Below are 19,540 nucleotides of genomic sequence, written 5' to 3'. Positions count from 1 at the left end.
TTGTAGATGTCTATAGGCTCCAGTAACCACTTAACACCAGGTGGACTGTGAGCTCGTCCACCCAAACCTGTTGTTGAGTGGTAACCAGAGACCACATCAACGAGGTGAATGCCGTCGCTCACCTTCAGACATGAGCTCTGAGTCTCACTTGGCCAGTACAACGGCTCCTATAATTCAAGTTCCTAACGTCCCCCTGGACTTCGAGTGACCAGTCAGCACAGACCTGTCGCCTTTGCTTCTCGACGAGCGCCAGTTGGGCCGTGAGCTTGTTCATGGTGTCGTCGTCGGGCGCCGACACGAACTCCACGGCGGACGGCGGCCCGGACCGCGCCGGCGGACCCTCCGCGACCCTAGGCCTGCTGTCGTCCAGATGCTGGATGTCGAACTTTAACTTCTTGTTCTCTTGACGGAGCTGTAAAGAATATTTATTTTTCACTAGCTGACCCGGCAGATTTCGTAGTGCCTCAATCGATAAATAAAAGACCTAAACTTTTGTATAAAATAAACTTAAAACAAAGGAATCCGTCCGACGGGGGACACATCAAAGGATAAACAAAATTGATATTTTTATTTAATTCCGAGAATTTTCATATTGATCTACCTTTTAAACGTTCTCTGGACTTCCACAAATAATTCAAGACCAAAATTAGCCAAATCGGTCCAGCCGTTCTCTAGTTTTAGCGAGACTAACGAACAGCAATTCATTTTTATATATAAATATTTCATCATCATCATTATCCTGCACTTCTCCCAGTCACCCGGGGTCGGCGCAACATGTTTGCTCCTTCCATACTCTTCTATCATATAACATTTCTTCGCTCACTCCCTTCTTACCCAAATCGTCTTTCTCGCAATCAATCAATTTCTTCTTAGGTCTACCTCTTCCTGTATGTCCTTCCACATTCATAGTTAACATTCTCTTACCAACATCCTTTATTTTTATGTTCCCCATTTGAACTACATAGATGACTAATCGGATACTTCTTACGGCCCTACGCAATCGTTTTGGGTCATATGATAATCAAACACGACAACGTGAAAACTCAACCTTAAAACAATACGACGAAGTCACATTTTTATTTTATAGCTTCTATTTATAAACTGGAACAATAGAGATACTACGTAATTCATTAATTCAAAGTCCCGACTCTTAAAAAAGCTAGGCGAATTATTGAATAGTGAATGACAGCATGACCATCTATATCTCTATAGAGACGTCATTTTCCGAGAACCATCAAGAAATGAAGTGGACAATTTTGGATTTAAAGTAAGGCTTATTCAATGTATATATTCAGTAATTCTTCGTAATTTCAAAGTAGGCTGTATCTCAACAGTTAAACTAGCCAAAATCCAAATTATTACCACCATCATAGAGCGTGTTGTAAGCCCCCACAAATAGGTACCGTAACCCTCCGTTTCTGCCGCGACGCAGCCATAAGTGCCGGGCGGAAGGGCGTGATAGCCATTACACAACGCCATGGAAAATTTCACTATCACGTCCCAACGTGAGTGTTAGTTGTCGCGAAGTCACATTTTTTTTAATGCCCTTGTAGGCAGACGATCATACGGCCCACCTGATGGTGAGTGGTTACCGTCGCCCATGGACTTCAGCAATGCCAGGGGCAGAGCCAAGCCGCTTCCTGCCGCTTAATACTCTCCAGAAGCCTCTTTTGAAGAAGGACATGTCAAAGCGCTCGGGAAATACCGTGGAGGGGAGCTCATTCCATAGCCGGATGGTACGTGGCAAAAAAGACCTCTGGAAACGCACTGTCGATGAACGCAGCGGTTCCAGATAATATGGATGAACTTTGCTCCGATGGTGGGAGGTGCGATAATAAAAAGGAGATGAGGGGATCATCTCAAACAATTCCTCAGAGCACTCACATGAGAGCTCTCACTCACAGAGCACATGACGTCGTTCAACAAAAGAAAAAACCGACTCACTCTCTCGACCAGTTCCTTGGTCTCTTCGAACTTCTCCTTGTGCAGCATATGGGTCTTCATCATGTCCTCCTGACAGGAGGCGATCAGCAGGAACTGTTCCTTCATCGAATCATTATTCTGCTTTAAAGTTTCCTTCAGTATCAAGTTCTCATCTAAGAGCTCGCCGAATCGTTTCTGCAACTCCTCTGTACTCTTGTCGTCTGTTATCATTGTGCTCGCGACCATCATGCTCGCCGGTGATGGCTGGAACCAAACACTCAAAGTTAATCTATTATCTATATCTATATATATAAAAATGAATTGCTGCTCGTTAGTCTCGCTAAAACTCGAGAACGGCTGGACCGGTTTGGCAAATTATGGCCTTGAATTATTAGTGGAAGTCCAGAGAAGGTTTAAAAGGTAGACAAATATGAAAATTCTCGGAATTAAATAATGTTTAGGTCTTTTATTTATCGATTGAGGCACTACGAAGTCTGCCGGGTCAGCTAGTCAACCAATAAATATTTTGTTTGGTCTACCTGTCGTTACTAACGTGAGGTTATATTAGCTTCAACGAACGTATAGGCGAGCTCACGGGGTTTACAACTTAGGAGACTTTGTTATCATCTGACCTAGCAAGAGAATGTCATTATTATTATGTTTGTTTTTCTTGTGGACATTGATGTTGCAATGGCCGGCCGACCTGATGTTAGCGATTACCGGCGGCCATAGACAAGAACAACGTAAAAGCATACTGCTTCACGGTAGAAATTTAAGGGTCAGTGGTACGTGCGGACTCACAAGACGCCCTACCACCAGTAAAACCTATACACATAATAATGTTAACGTATCGATACATAAAATAGAGATATTCAAACTGGAAAACATCGACTGCTTCGCGACAGAAGAAGGTAGATTAATGCTCTCTATCGATGCTGACTTACAATACGCTAATTTTACGTGTTTAATTTTTGATACGCGATTTAATTCCTTAATTTTTCAAGTACAGTCAAAATCTGTTATAACGACATCGAAGGGACTGCTCATATTCAGTCGTAAAAACCGATAGTCGTAACAACCGGTGATGTTTAATGTGTATCGTGCAAGTACAAACAAATCGATAGGGAATTATTGGAAAAATATATTTACATAATACGCGATTTTTCTTCAATATTAATTTGTTTTCTTTTTCTTTGCGACATTTTGAAAGTTTCACGAATAACTCCACAAAGTTTTGGTGCGTCTTGTGTATAGATAAGTAACAAACTAACTGAAGAGATATGAAGAAGCGGGCTTTGACTACCGCATGCACGTGTTTTGTTTCTAAGAATTAGAAAAGACCCTACACTAAACTAAATCCTATTGTTTTCTTTCCTGATTTTAATAGCCATTGAAGACAAATGTGGATACCTATTCAAATTGTTTACAATACAGCTTAGTCGGTCGTTCTAACAGATCTAATTCTCCGAAATATTAGTTAAATGTGGTCGTTTTATGAGGTATGTCGTTATAAGCAATGTCGTAGAAAGCAATATTTTTAATAAGGCGGTCATATGGCATTCAGCCGGGACCTTTGTTCTTGGTTATTATAACCGGTATGTCGTATTAAACGATGTCGCAGTAAACGGTTTTGACTGTAGTTCCTAAGCACATCCCAAATACGGTAGACAACGGCTTCGCTCTATCAATGACATTGCTAACGTCCATGGGCGAAGGTATCCACTCACCATGAGGTGGCATGTATGTTCGTCGGCCTACATGGGCAATAAAAAAAAACCTAGTAAAATTGGATGCATTCAGGCAAGATTTGAGCCCGGCATAGTCATACCGACTGATATGAGCGCACCGAATCTTGTAATTAAGGCAACAACGACTTCCAAAATAAAGAAAGTAATATTGAGTATTTGAACAGGTGTGATTTTAATATGGCAATTTCGTTTGCAATACACGACGGTGGAAGATATCAATGTATCGTGTCTTGGTATTGTGTTATTACAATCTTTAATGTTTTGCTATGCAAAAATTCGGGTTTGGGAGAGGGGATTGCACTAACTTACTCCGTTGTTAAACTCGAAGTAGAAGAATTTTATCAAGCAATGTTTTGAAATTTTTGATTATTATATTTTATAGTATCTTGACATATCAATTAACAATACCCATTTTACGTTCGAATAATAAGAAAAAAAAATCACAATTTTCAAAATATAAACCCATATTTTTTTTGCAGACGCAACCAGCCCGACTATTCTCTTTCATCCCCGCGCTATGGAACACTTTTTGTGTCGTCCATAAAATATAAATAAGTTTATATTTATAAACAATAGGGATGTATTCGAATAAATTATAATATGGGATAGGAACCAACGCTCCGCTGTGACTATCACTATGCAATTGCATAAAAAACATAAATTACTTATTTTGAAAAAACAAGCTCGCCCTCTTTCGTGCATTGAGGAACCTTTCTCTTAAATGCTAACAACTAATGACTGTTTCAAAGCTCATCGCAATATGACGCACGTTAAAGGAACGCGTAAAAGACAAATAATTCATCATCTGTATTGATAAGAAAAACGATCAGGACATTCTATACGAACAAATGAACAACCAAACTATATAATGTATATTATTAATTATATTATGTTTTTTTTTTATTGCTTAGATGGGTGGACCAGCTCACAGCCCACCTGGTTTTAAGTGGTTACTGGAGCCCATAGACATCTATAATGTAAATGCGCCACCCACCTTGAGATATAAGTTCAAAGTCTCAGTATAGTTACAACGGCTACCCCACCCTTCAAACCGAAACGCATTACTGCTTCACGGCAGAAATAAGCGGGGTGGTGGTACCTACGCGTGCGGACTCACAAGAGGTCCTACCACCAGATGTTGTTCCTTCACCGTGGAAGTCAATCGTGAACATTTGTTAAGTACGTATTTCATCAGAAAAATTGGTACCCGCCTGCAGGATTCGAGCACCGGTGCATCGCTACATACGAATGCACCGGACGTCTTATCCTTTAGGCCACGACGACTTCAAAGACCTTCATAGAAATGTAAGCATTAAATCATTAAGTAAAATACACAATTCAGAAACATGTTAACATAATCGTTTTACGCTTGTGCAATGCATCCACTGGGATTTTCCCGGGCACATGAACATGGTCATTTATGGAAAAAGTTGCATAATGCATAAAAAAAGGTTTTTTTTTTTATAAGTTATTTTTGTATCGTGTGATCTGCAATGAGCATGATGAGCTAACTGTAAACAGGTGTGCTGTGAGATCTGGCAGGCTGAATGTCCTCTAGCTAGGGCAGATCCTCATCAATAGGTCGTCTATACTAGTATTATAAAGAGGAAAGATTTGTTTGTTTGTTTGTTTCGAATAGGCTCCGAAACTACTGGACCGATTTGAAAAATTCTTTTTCCATTAGAAGCCGACATTGTCCCTGATGAACATAGGCTACTTTTTTTTGTTTTTTTTTTATTTTATTTTTTTGGTTTCATGTGCGTTTTAATGTTTCCGAAGCGAAGCGAGTGCGGGTCGCTAGTATACATATATAAATATTCTTTCGGTTTGTCCGTTTATTACAGCTCCGTGTTCTTTCTGTAATCGCAAATTCATTTGAACGTCTTTTCAGTCACCCCTGATATGTCTCATAGTTTCATGGTTTTCCTCTTATAAATTGTATATTCCTAATTAATGCGGTATTTCCGCGTTTCTAACAAACAACGGGTCATTGTATATATTTTTCGGTATAATATTCTGTATTCCCTGTATTAGTTGGACGCTGTGGCAGGCGCTTTTAAATAGTTGCGAACAAATCATGCATAGTCATACGACCCCAAATTAGGGTTCCCTGTGTTAAGGGTACCAGGGGAGAGACTCATAGTAGGAGTGGGTGATATAAATCGTATATAGATTCAATATCTATATATCGCAGCAATATCGTTGAATCCGATATCGCCCCGCACGAAATCTATATATCGATATCAGCCGATACACGATATTGCTCGATGTGATGCGCATCGCCATATCGTACCGATTCGTGAATCGAAATCTATATTTCGATATCAGCCGATACACGATATCGCTCGATGTGATGCGCATCGGCATATCGTACCGATTCGTTAATATCAGCAATATTCGTTTGGTTCGTATCGAATCGGCCAGAGTGAGTGAGCGCACGATAGGGATATCATGTGATGAATGAAACAGAAACAGGCATTATCCATACAATTGTAAACCTTATATTTAAGTCCATATGTCTGTAGATTATTCTAAGCGTATCAGCAGGATACAATTAAGGAAAGAAGTTTCAACTTTCGACCTTAACTTGAATGCAGTATAGCCTATTTGCATCGTTGAATTTAATTTCACGCGCTTTGACCTTGAACTAAAATTTTTGGACAAGTGTTTATAAATACTTAAAAGTTTTTTGTGTTTGATTTTTAAAGTACACATTTTTCTATTTTTAGTTGAATCCAAATAATTGAGTTTATTTCTTGTGTTTGTATTAAACTTTTGAAATCTACACTCTTTTGGTATATTTTGTAATTTTAAATTAAGACACAAAATACTAAAAACTGAAAATAATGTAGCCAGTCCTAAGCCTGGTAAAAGCATGAAGGAAAGTTTTTTTGATATTTTTATTTTCATGTTCTTTTTATTACTTTAATATCATATTATAAATTGATATCAGAAAACCAACCGTATAACGTTGACTTAAATCTATATCTACTACGATATTATATCAGCGTATCGTTTCAAATCTCAAATATCATGAATCGAGAAAATCTACTAGCATCCATCAATATATAGATTCAGAAAATATATAGATTCAATATCCGATATTGATCCTCGATATATAGATACGATTCGATACGCGGCAAAACCGATATTACCCACTCCTAACTCATAGTGACGGGTAAAGTGGATGGAAGACGATCCAGAGGTCGTAGCCGAAAAAGATGGAGCGACCAAGTGTCTGAGTATCTGGACATGAGACTCAGCCACGCACTACACTGTGCCACTGACCGACATAAATGGCTAAAAATTAAAAAAAAAGGTCATAGGCGGGCGCATCACGATGCTCAGCAATGAGCGATCGACTGAAGGAGGAGGAGTGTTAAGGATACCAGAGAATGATGTTTGCCCGATGTGGAAATCGAATCCACGATCATCGAAGCAGCAGTCCGCGGCGCTAACTACGGCACCACCGAGTCACTCGTTACATGCAACAATTACTGATTATTATGTCAGTACAATGCTGATGTTCTTAACAAAGTTCAAACGCGATCTCGTATGAATACATGCAGATTTCGAAGAAATTCATAGTTTTAACAGGAATTACGCCCAGAGCTACACATCTATATATTAATACGTGAAGCAAAAACTTTGTATCCCTTTTTACGAAAATTGCGCGGACGGAGGAGTGTGAAATTTTCCACACTTATAGAGAATATAGAGAAGAAGTGCACAATGCTAATATTTTTTTTAAATAATGCATAAAAGATACATTAAATCAATAAAGAAAACATTACACACACTACATACCATATTTTTGACGCACACACGCATGCTTACTATTTATTGTCAAACTTTTGCTCTTGACGTCTGTTGTCAAATTGAGAATAGATTAAATATTGTTTGTCTTTATTAATATTTTTATGGTGTAGTCTCGGTGAAATTTGTGATTATAGAAGTATAAAATACAATTATAATGGTGTGCAAACTTACAATTCCAATTAATTATAGTCGAATTTCGACTACTGTGGGACCTCTAGTATAAACAATAACATCGTTCCTTGGACGAAATGCGGAAATGAAACCTTAGACGAAATAAGAGCATATCTACTCAAAATCACACACTTCAATCGAGCCAGAAAGAAAGAAAGAACCGCTTAAATTTGAGTGGCAAGACGTCATGCAACTCTTGTGGCATCATCATGTCATCGATCATAGTTAACTACAGTATGTATATACCTAGAAAAGAGACTTTACTGGAGAATATAACGTGAAGAATAACTGCAGCATTCAAGTTTACGACTACGTTAGGCAGTCCGACCGTTTTCGGCGCGCACTGCGGTACCGTAAGTTTCGTGTAGTCGGTGTGGTGGAGCTCGATGGGGTTTAGTCGGTAGTCGTTCTGCGGGGCAAGTGCTTCGCGCGTATTTTTCAAGGGGTATTCTCCTGTGAAAAATTGAGGGAGGTGAAGGACCTCGGCCCTTCTCTTCTCCGCTTCTTCCTCTCAGGAGGCGCCGGAGTCCGACATAGCCCGATCCGTTACTATCCACGACCGGGTATCCGTAAATGGATTCCCCAGTGTTAAAAAAAAAGGTAGTCCGACCGTACGCTGCGACAATGCATTCACAAATCGTGTGAAATGAGTGAAGTACACACAACCAAGAGTGTTATGACGAAAGCGCATTGTTACTAAAATTATAAAAAAAACGGTGCTCGAAGTGTCTCAGAAGCCGCTGCGTCCAAGGATGTTATAAATAAGATCCATCCGTATTTCGTGGCGTTCGTCTAGTCACATTTCTCGGATATCGATTACCTTTTTTTTTTTTTTTTATTGCTTAGATGGGTGGACGAGCTCACAGCCCACCTGGTGTTATGTGGTTACCGGAGCCCATATACATCTACAACGTAAATGCACCACCCACCTTGAGATATGAGTTCTAAGGTCTCAAGTATAGTTACGACGGCTGCCCCACCCTTCAAACCGAAACGCATTACTGCTTCACGGCAGCAATAGGCACGGTGGTGGTACCTACCCGCGCGTACTCACAAGAGGTCCTACCACCAGTAATTACGCAAATTATAATTTTGCGGGTTTGATTTTTATTACACGATGTTATTCCTTCACCGTGGAAGTCAATCGTGAACATTTGTTGAGTACGTATTTCATCAGAAAAATTTGTACCCGCCTGCGGGATTCGAACACCGGTGCATCGCTATATACGAACACCGGACGTCTTATCCTTTAGGCCACGACGACTAAATGGAATAAATGGAATGAATAAAGTATGGAATATTTTAGTTTCACTTTAGTGATCGAATCGTTTACGATTCAACCGCATTAAGACAAGATAACTCAAAAGCGTCTTTCCATTATCTTCATAATTATTTAAGCCAGATCCTGTTGAATTCTACACCGTCAATTACCAGAAGTCTTCCCTGATCAGGCGCTCAGTTCGGCAGAATTTAAAGACTATGTGGATCCGTAATTACTCAATTTTTAAGTCGAATCCAAAAAACGTAAAATCACTATTAATATTGGGAAATAAAAGTAGGGTTGTTCGCATAAAATTGAGCATAAAAATTAATCAACAAATCAACTCTTACCATTTCAAACGCGCCCGCTTTTTCGACAAGGTTGTACAGATCTTTTACAAACCTCATAAAAAGCAACAACAGAATTAATACCCGCTATTGTTATAAAACTGAATCTATCCACTTTCGGCTTAGGGTCATCAACGCTATAGTTTTCTCAAAGGCTTATTAAGGACCTTACAGATTCTTAAATCAATTTATTAATAACACGTAAATTCGTCACTTAAAAAATTAAGGCAATAAATAATAGGGATTTTTAACGACAAAACTTACGTCTTACGAATTCAACGTTCCAATACACGAGTATAAGTAAAACTGCATTTACCTACATATACATTACAGTGACGTTGAATGCGGCAAACGTAGGTAAAGTCCCTTGAATCCAACAACAAAACGAACGCATATCTTAATGTTTTATTTATCGATCTCCTTATCAAATATTCGACACGTTCGAACCGCTTGAATACTTTTTTCAAATTAAAGGATATAATAAGATTATTATTTTTTAAGACTGACGTAAATTGTACACGTTAGCATTTTCATAGCGTCCCAAAAAAGTTTTATTGGTCCTTTTTTCACGCAGCAAAAACGATATGACTTTTCGTATAGATTTATGAACGACACAGTGAGAAAATTAATAAAAATCTTTTTTTTTGTCACCTATAATTTCATGTTGTATTAAATCAATTCGATTATTTTTTTACATATATTTTAAACTCCGGCACTGATTGGAAAAGTAAAAGGCAATGAAACTAGTGTTTCTTTGTAATAAATGTAAATAATAATTCTAATATCGTCTGTATAATCAAGTGTAAAAAAACTTTTGTTTTGAGCTTACACTTGTTACATACATATCCACTATATTTGTTTATTTTTAATATTACTTAATGTGTAATTAGTGTTTGAAAAAATTATAAAACTCTTTTTTTTTATTGCTTAGATAAGTGGACGAGCTCACGGCCCAGATCTTATGTGGTTATGGGAGCCCATAGACATCTACAACTCAATGCCGCCACCCACCTTGAGACAATGAGTTGTAAGGTTTTACTTTTAATAGCACAACGGCTACCCCGCCCATCAAACCTAAACGCATTACTGCTTCACGGCAGAAATAAGCATGGTAGTGGTACCTACCCGTGCGGACCCACAAGACGTCCTACCACCAGTCTCATTTGTAGTTTGATTTGATATAACTATATCATCAAAAATTTGTCAAGCCCAAAAATTATCTCGGGATAATGTTCTCGCCTGAATCCTGACCCTATCTCCTGATTTGACTACTAAGTGACCAGTGGGACGAATCGAGGAGGGAGATTCAAGAAAATTATGTGTAATCTGTACTACGCGTCTTCTCGAAGAGCAACCGGGTGACAAATCGAGACTCGACTTCCACTTGAACCACCTGGACATCGTTCGCCATCAAAACCAAGAAGCGCGGATAATCACTACATAGTATAAAACAAAGTCGCTTTCTCTGTCCCTATGTCCCTATGTATGCTTAAATCTTTAAAACTACGCAACGGATTTTGATACGGTTTTTTTTAATAGATAGAGTGATTGAAGAGGAAGGTTTATAATAATATGTATAATAAAGTCCATTAAATGGTGGAGAAATCAATAATAAATTACAGTTTCCGAAGCGAAGCGAGGACGGGTCGCTAGTTTTCAATATATCGAAACAAAACAGACACCAAATTCATAACGCTTATTGTTGACATAAAATTCATCAAATATTTAAAAACAGCTATTTTATCCATTGACACAACATACTACAAGTCTCGAGATAGGAGAATGATATCAGATCTATGCACATCCGGGCGTTCGGGCTTACGTGATTGCGTTCACAATTGGCAGTAAGTTGACAATGTAGAGCCATAATAAATACTATCACACTATTCATCGGAGGAAGAACGCCAGCTAGATGGGTGGACCAACTCAAGGAGGTGACTGGAGGCCAGATTAAATGACCGGTACATATGGCGCAGAGCCGGACCGAGTGGAGATGATTGACATACAGTCACGATCCTCAGCATTGAGGGAACAACCAGAAAGAATTCATCGGTTAATACAGTGTTTCCATCTTAAAAAAAATTTCTTATTTTTTATTTGTTCCACTTCATGCACATTAATAAATTAAAGTACTAACAGATACCATATAATTTAATACTGTTCATTTAAATAATGAAGAATATTATAATACAAAAATGTATTATAGTAAGACATAATAAATATACCTAACATATACAATTCCATCCCGAGACACTGATTTAATAACAATTCTGAAGAATTTACCTAACACCACTTGGAAAACTCTGAATTTGAACATAGAATGCTCAGTGATAGTACTGATCTCAAGAGAAAACGAATATTTTAGTTTTTACTCAGTATGCTTACAAGTGGAGAATACTTAGGAATTAACACTTACACAATCTCCAAGCTTAAAATGTGCTTTGAAAGCCATGTTAGCCTCCGCTGGTAGATCTTTCATTGCTTCCTCTATTTGTGTATTATCTAAAGAATTCTCGCCATTGTGAATGCCATTACATTTTAAGTCCAAGCTAGAGCCCGGTGACGTTCCGAGGATTATAAAAGATTCATCATCATGATTTTCTAGTTTAGCTGCCATCATTTATCTGTAGAGAAATGATAAAATGATCATCATTCCATCATGAGACATTCATTCTAGTTATGTATTGTACTGTCATTAAGCAAATCTATTAGGGTAATCCGTAAATTAAGTTATCATAATCTCAAGGCAGGACACTGCATGTCTACAGGCCATTAATAACTTACAATAAAAATTGGACTTTCTGTTAGTTTGGTTTTTCATTGATCTATAAAAGTTATCATTAAAATTAAATATATCATTAATTATTTATAAGCAATTACTTTAGTACTCCATATAACTTTTTATCTGCAACAAATTTAATGCGCATAGTTGTAGTAATGCAGATCTGAGTGGACAGCAATTTCTTAATCCTTAAACATGTGATCAATAGTGAAAGTGTTGGTGAGACATAACTTAAGAAAAAGTGGTCTATTGTATCATCATTCAGACCTTTATATCATTCAGCCTGATATTATCTAAAACTATGAGATGAAATATGTCCACAAATTGATTAGTGCTGCAGATTTTTTCTTAAGCACCTGCATCTCAGCTATGTTAATGTCTGCACTGATATAAAAATAACTACCTACAATAAATAAACGTATTCAGAATAATCATCAAATGCCAATATTTATTTTGTAAAGTTTACATTTCTAAGAACGTAATATAAACATTATTATTATAATAAATTTTACACTATGTATAGGTACGTAAACTTAGCAGTAATTTGTAAATTTGTAATCATATAATGAAAATAAGATAATACAATCAAATTACCTTCGACAATGGGTAGCGAAAATCTTTCATTTAAACATAGATAAAAACAAGTTTTATTTTAATGGCGTTAAATTTTAGTTTTTTAATACGCAACGAAAACAGGTGATTTGCAGCAATCGCGTATTAACACTTCACAAATGTCAACAAAACAACATGTAAATTCAAAACAACTATTTGTAATATCTTATTTTGATTTGGAAAACTATGTTGCGAGTAGTACCTACGGTACGGTAGGTTCCTACTTGATGAGAAAAAAATGACGATTTACCGATTTTTTTTTTTTTTTTTTTTTTTTTTTTTTTTTTTTTTTTTTTTTTTTTTTTTTTTTTTTTTTTTTTTTTTTTTTTTTTTTTTTTTTTTTTTTTTATGGCATCCCGCTGTGCGTATTGCCACAGACAAAGGTAAGGAAACGGAGTAGAAAAGGAAAAAAAATTTACATCGAACGAAATTTACATCGGCTATAGGAAAGGATCAGCAGGATAAAAACTATTTCTAATAAAAATTCTACGCTAAGGAAAAGAACAGTAATTAATAAATTAAATTAAATAGAATATTAATTATATACATAGGTATGTACTTATAATTGTATATTATTTACAGTAAGAAATAAACATAACTTTTTATATACATTATGATTTAAAGATGAAAGCAAAACAGGAACAGATGTAGGTAACGGAATACTGGAAGAAGGATCAGAGTGATCAAATAACATGGAGTGGTCATACCGAGGACAGGACAGAATGATATGATTTAAATCACCAATATTCAGCCCACACTCACACATTTCATTATCAATAATATGAAATCTGGTAAGATGTGCTGGGGTACACACATGACCCAATCTCATACGAATAAGAGACGATGTTTCCTTTTTATTAAATTTCATTTTAAAAAACCATGGTTTCAGTGGTATTGTGGGCTGTATGGATGAAAAATATTTACCTTTAATTAAACTGCTCTGAATCCAAAGATCAGCCCAAGATTTTCGAAGAAAAGAAACAGGAAGTGAGGCCAAATCATGATAATAATTTTTATACGAATTAGCATCGCCATCTTTAACAGCTTCATTTGCTAGTTGGTCTGCTATGTCGTTACCAAAAATACCAGAATGTCCAGGTATCCAACCAAATGACACAGACAACCCTAATTGCCTACATATATACAGCAAACTCCTAATCTCAATAATGATAGGAAAAATTAATTTGATTTTTAATGGATATTTTTGGAGAGCTTGAAGAGCACTAAGTGAATCTGTAAAAATAATTGATTTCTTAAGTTTCTTACTTAAAACTAGTTTTAAAGCTTCGAAGACACCGTAACATTCCCCTGTGAAGATCGAGGATTCTGGAGGAAACTTTATTTTTATTGTAGTTTTACTTTGTAAGTGAAACACTCCTATGCCTACATTTCCAGACGAACCGTGTTTGGAGGCATCTGTAAATATGTAATTGTATTCAGGGCAGTCTTGCTCACAGAAGTAATTAAAAGTAATCTTTGAGTGGGAATCGCCCTTATTTATACCAATATTGAATCTAATGTCTGGAGAATTATTTAGAGATTCAAAATTGGTTCCAAATAAAGGGTAAATTGACAAGGTGTGAGTTGGAGCTTGAATATTAATAAATTTATTGAAGCTTACAAGGAGACAAGGTGAAGATTTATTTGACCAATAATTTGAAGTTGTAAATAATTGAGACAGTTCTTGGAGCTTAGATCGGAGAGGATGGTTGGCATATTGAAGGGAGCGAAATATGAATTTATCAGATAAATATTGTCGTCTAAGATGTAATGGGGAATCAACGCATTCTACTTGTAAAGCGTTAATTGGACTAGTTTTCATAGCTCCTGTGATTAATCTTAATGCCTTAGACTGTACATTATCTAACTTTTTTAAAGGGGTTACATTTCCAGGAGATAATAAAAAGGTACCATAGTCTAAAATACTTCGGATTAAAGCATTGTACATGAGTTTCATACAAAAGGGATGGGCACCCCACCATACACCGGATAAACATCTAAGGATGTTCACTGTTCGCTCACACCTATTAAAAATGTAGTCACAATGATTTATACCAGAGAGCTTAGAATCTAAAAACACACCAAGGAACTTCACAGATTTTTTAACAGGGATAATATTATTACCAAAATACACATTGATTGGAGGAGGGAGTCGCATTCTAGAAAATAGCATGGCTGCACTTTTAGTGGGGGATATTTCAAGACCATTAGTATCGAGCCAAGTTTTTAATAAATTAAGAGAATGGGACAGTAATGAGCAAGCAATGGCTGGTGATTGATGAATGGAATAAAGTAAAAGGTCATCAGCATACTGAAGGATACAAATCTGATTACTTAAAGAAGCTTTCATATCATGGGTATAAATATTATATAAGATGGGACTTAAGACTGATCCTTGAGGAAGACCTCTCCATAAGGTTCTGGTTGCAACAGTAGAGTCTTGTAAAATTAGAGTAATGTGTCTTTCATATAAAGTATTTATGATAAAATTTGATAACATTACAGGTACATTCAAATACTGTAGCTTTTTATGGAGAACTGACAACACTACATTGTCATAAGCAGATTGTACATCTAAAAATGTGGCAACAACAGAATAATTCCTTGAAAAAGCTAAAAAAATGTCAGTGATAAAGATAGCAATACTGTCCAATGTACTCTTCCCTCGACGGAAACCAAATTGACTGTCACAAAGCAATTTATTGCTTTCTATAAACCATTCAAGGCGAGTTTTCACCAAATGTTCACAGAGTTTTATCAAGACCGAAGATAATGCAATAGGACGATATGAGTTTGCATCAGAGGAATTCTTATTAGGTTTGAGAATGGGTATAATGATCTGATTTTTCCAGCGTGGAGGAATAGAACCGGTTAACATGACTGTATTTATCAATTTCAGGATATATTCAAGAGAGTGGTCACCTAAATGAGAGATGAAGGAATATGGGATTCCATCGTCACCAGGAGCAGAGTCTACTAATGAAGATAGTATTCCTTTAATTTCATACATAGAAAATGGACTATTGAGACCAGAGGGGTTCAGTGGCATCAGAGGCATAATTATTCTTTCAGGAACAGTACTAGGGGCAAGTCTGTCCAGGAATTGATTATTTAATGAAGCCGGGAGAAAACCAGAAGAAGTTTCAGTAAATGCACACCTGAATCTTCTAATATTACGCCATACCACAGAAGGACAGACATTAGGGGAAATAGAGAGACAAAAAGATTTCCAGCTATCTGCTTTTTTCTTTTTGAATAATAAACTAGTGGCCTTGAAAGCATCTGTAACCAGATCAAAATTTTCAGATGTACAATTCTCACAATATTGGAGCTCAACTTGTTTTCTTTTTTTAATTGCATCCGAACATTCTTGATCCCACCAAGGTGGAGATGGAATAAAGCCCAGAGCACCATTTTTAAGCGGAAATGTTTTGTCAGCTACCTCTATAAATAATTTAGTTAGTGCTTCAGCACAAACTGATTCTGAACCATGTGAGATATTAGGAAGAGAAGTCATCTTTTGTTCTATACGGGTTTTAAAGGTATCCCAATCAGCATCATTAAGTCGATATTTCAATCTAGGAGAATGTCTAAATGGAAAATTAATATGAAAAGGAAAGCTAAGAAGTAAAGGGAAGTGGTCACTACCATATGAAGAAGAAAGTGTAGACCATGAAATAGTGGAAGCTAAACTAGGAGTACAAATGCTTAAATCAGGGACACTTGAGCCTTCATTGGGAGAGGTCCGCCGGGTCACAGAACCGTCGTTGAGAAAGCAAAGATTATGGGAATCTAACAGTTCAATCAATGAAACTCCATATGTATTGGTTGTTGAACTGCCCCAGGAACTATGTTGACTGTTAAAGTCGCCTAATAAGATAAAAGGCTTAGGAAGAGTGGAAATGATAGAATCAAGTTCAACAAAGATAGAAGAACTTGGATGAGGGATATATATTGAAACATAGCAGATATTATTTACAATAGCAGCAATAATTGAAAAATCATTACTGTGAGAAGAAATAGGAAAGTGAGAAAAAGGAAGATGATGTTTGACAAGTAAGGCAACCCCGCCATACCCGTCAATACGATCTTCCCGGAGACAGGTATATCCAGAGTACCTAAAAGGAGCACCTGGTTTTAGCCAAGTCTCCTGTAGAGCAAAGATAAAAGGTTTATATTTATTTATAAGATAAATAATATCACTTTTCTTAGACGAAGCACTTCTACAGTTCCACTGTAGAGCTTTGGCTTGCTTGTCCATTATTAATATAATTTGGTAAGTTAACGATAGCTTCAATTAAAGGGGCAGCGTTGGACGGTGGAAGAATATTAGACTGTGATAAAGTGTTAATGAGAATTTTAATGAGGTCTGCAATTGATTGTAATGTCAATTCATTATGGTTATTTGAGTTTAATGCAATACCATTTCTGGGTGAGGGCATATCATAATCCTTAATTAATTCTTGTTGTGTTTTTTTTTGTCATATCCTTTAGATAGCTCAGGAACAGATTTTGGTTTAAGAAAAACAGTCTTTTTGTAAGAGTTACTTAAAGGTTGTTTATGAGACTGTTCATATCGAGGAGTAGAAATAGTAGAAGCCCCGACATTGGAAGAAGAAAGTAAAGCATCAGCATAAGATATTTTAGAAATGGGTGCATGAATTTTAGATGCTTCAGCGTATGAAATACAGCTCTTGGCCATAGTTTCTTTAATGGCTTTTTGGCGCTCAAATTCTAAACATCTTTTACTTGTGGCAAAATGGGAACCTTGGCATAAACAACAATGAGCATCTTCCTCTAGGATAGAGCACTGGTCAGCAGTATGGTCTTGGCCACACTTGAAACATTTTGGTTTTGACCTACATAATGCTTTTACATGACCAAATCTGCAACAATTGTAACATTGTATTGTGGGGAAAATGTAAAGATCTACTGGGAGAGCAGTGTAGCAAATAAAAATTCGCTTAGGTAGAATTTGCCCATCAAAGGTGAGAACCACAGTTTCAGTAGCCTTAAATTCAGTGCCATTACTAGTAATGATACGCCGTCTCATTCTTCTTACTTTTAAAATTGGACCGCATCCAACAGGTAAATTAATATTTTCCATAACTTCTTCATCTGACCACTCAGCAGGTATGCCTCTTACAACACCCATACGGGTCACAGTAAACGTTGGGATAAAAACCTTATACTCGGCGGATTGTAAAGCAGGGCTGTTTAAGAAAGAATTTGCGTCCTGGTAATTGTTAAAAGATAGAGACAGTCTATTACGGCCAATTCGTTTTAAGCTTCCATTAACGATGTTGTGGATAGAATGCCTTTTTAAAAAACGACCAAAAGCGATAGGGTGAACAGTGACATTGTCATTAGAAGTTTGCTGTATTTTTTGCACATGAACGACATATGGTGCTGCATCACTTGCCTGATAAGTTAATCGAGCTACTGATTCTGGTTTTTTGTACTGATTGGACTGATTGGAATTCAGTTGCGAGTCAGTGAATTGGGGAGGAGAAATACTTTGGGTGTTAGTGTTATTATTAAACAAAGGTATGCAATCACATTCGTTTGGTTTTATTTCTTTGCCCTCACTTCGTCTCCGATTTCGTCTTTTTTTATGGCATTTAGAGCAATGCTTATTAACAGTGGCTCTTCGTTTTCGAGCACCACTGCTAGATTTAACGGATCCATCGGTTTCCATTCCAGATTCATTTGAGATTGTTACATTGTAACCGACCCCAGGGACTTCTCCGCCCCCAGGGTCATCAGGCGGCTCCATAAGGAGCAAAAGTTAAGGAGAAAAAAACTTACCAATAAGAGTCCTAATTCACTTTTAAATAAAATTTAAATAAATAAAACTTAAAAAAAAACAAATATTAATATACAAACTACACTAAACTACTGGTCCAATCCAAAATTTAAAATAAAATTATTTATAAGTCGGAAAAACGCGTACGTCTACAATCAAGTTTCCCGCGCTTCCGATTTACCGATTTATTATTAGGCAATGCAATAGGCATGGACATAAACATCATCATAGTGAAAAGCTCTGCTAAAAGCTAATAAAATATACGTATTTCCAACAAATATGCTTAATTTCATTCAGTTTCCTATACTAAACTTTTTAATTTCATTATATTCAATAAATTCTGTAATTTAGATCCAAGCTTGTGTAATTCTTACTTATAATTAATAACGACAATTTAAGATAAAACGCAGAAAATTGTGTACGTGTAGTTTTTTTTTTTTTTCCTACCTAAGCTGGTAGCCTGGAGCGGCTATTCCAGCGTAACCGTAACTAGTAGGTGAGCTTACGGGGCTCAAACCTGACGACGATGCTAACACTAAGTCGTACTTCGCAGAATCTACCACCGGATCGGAAACGCGACCCACTGAGAAGATCCGGCGAGAAACTCAGTGGGCTGTGTCTGAGAGTTAATTTACTCGTCGAGCCCTTCGTCGCAAGCGACGGGTTCGACGAGAACGGTGACCGGTGCTTGAAGTACCTAGAAGCACCGTTAGTGGATCGGGAGGATCCGAGATGACGTGTTTTGGGCGACGTCGACTGCTTTCCATTCTGTCCGCAGGATCGGGACCTGTAGTTATTGTTAATGTCAAGTTTATATATAGAAATTAGCCAGTTACAGTACCTAAAAATTTAAAATTTAACAGGATTCGAAAAAAAAATTATTCCGTTTGAGTTTTTAAGCTAAACGAACTTTTAGGCAGAATTGGTGTTTAGTTTTATGCAGTTTTCATTCTATATCTAATTCCGATTATATTATTTAGTTTATTAGTTTCGTAGTGCCGAGCTTATCGTTTTCGAAGCATATTATGTGTATTATCAATGCTTTAAAATAAATAAATTGGAGACAAATCA

General features: G+C 36.8%; 1 protein-coding gene across 5 annotated transcripts in view; it reads right to left on the bottom strand.

Moving 5' to 3' along the window:
- The window catches only part of LOC101744072 (NF-kappa-B essential modulator), a 39,221-nt gene extending 26,315 nt beyond the window's left edge, over positions 1 to 12,906 (bottom strand). For 3 of the 5 annotated variants that reach the window (XM_004924176.4, XM_012688737.4, XM_062674109.1), the window contains exons 1-4: positions 12,646 to 12,906; positions 11,686 to 11,893; positions 1,945 to 2,187; positions 224 to 412 (exon numbers count right to left, since the gene is read on the bottom strand). In XM_004924176.4, the coding sequence (XP_004924233.1) occupies positions 224 to 412; positions 1,945 to 2,187; positions 11,686 to 11,889 (636 nt within the window). In that variant the 5' untranslated portion in view covers positions 11,890 to 11,893; positions 12,646 to 12,906. Of the gene's footprint in view, positions 1 to 223; positions 413 to 1,944; positions 2,188 to 9,589; positions 11,347 to 11,685; positions 11,894 to 12,645 lie in introns of those variants that run through there. The other 2 variants (XM_062674111.1, XM_062674110.1) reach the window with 1 other exon arrangement.
- Between the last annotated feature and the right edge of the window lie 6,634 nt (positions 12,907 to 19,540).

Source organism: Bombyx mori, chromosome 19, assembly GCF_030269925.1.
Source record: "Bombyx mori chromosome 19, ASM3026992v2".
NCBI lineage: Eukaryota > Metazoa > Arthropoda > Insecta > Lepidoptera > Bombycidae > Bombyx > Bombyx mori.
The sequence above is the reverse complement of the archived record's forward strand: the minus strand, read 5'-3'. Positions and strand labels throughout refer to the sequence as shown.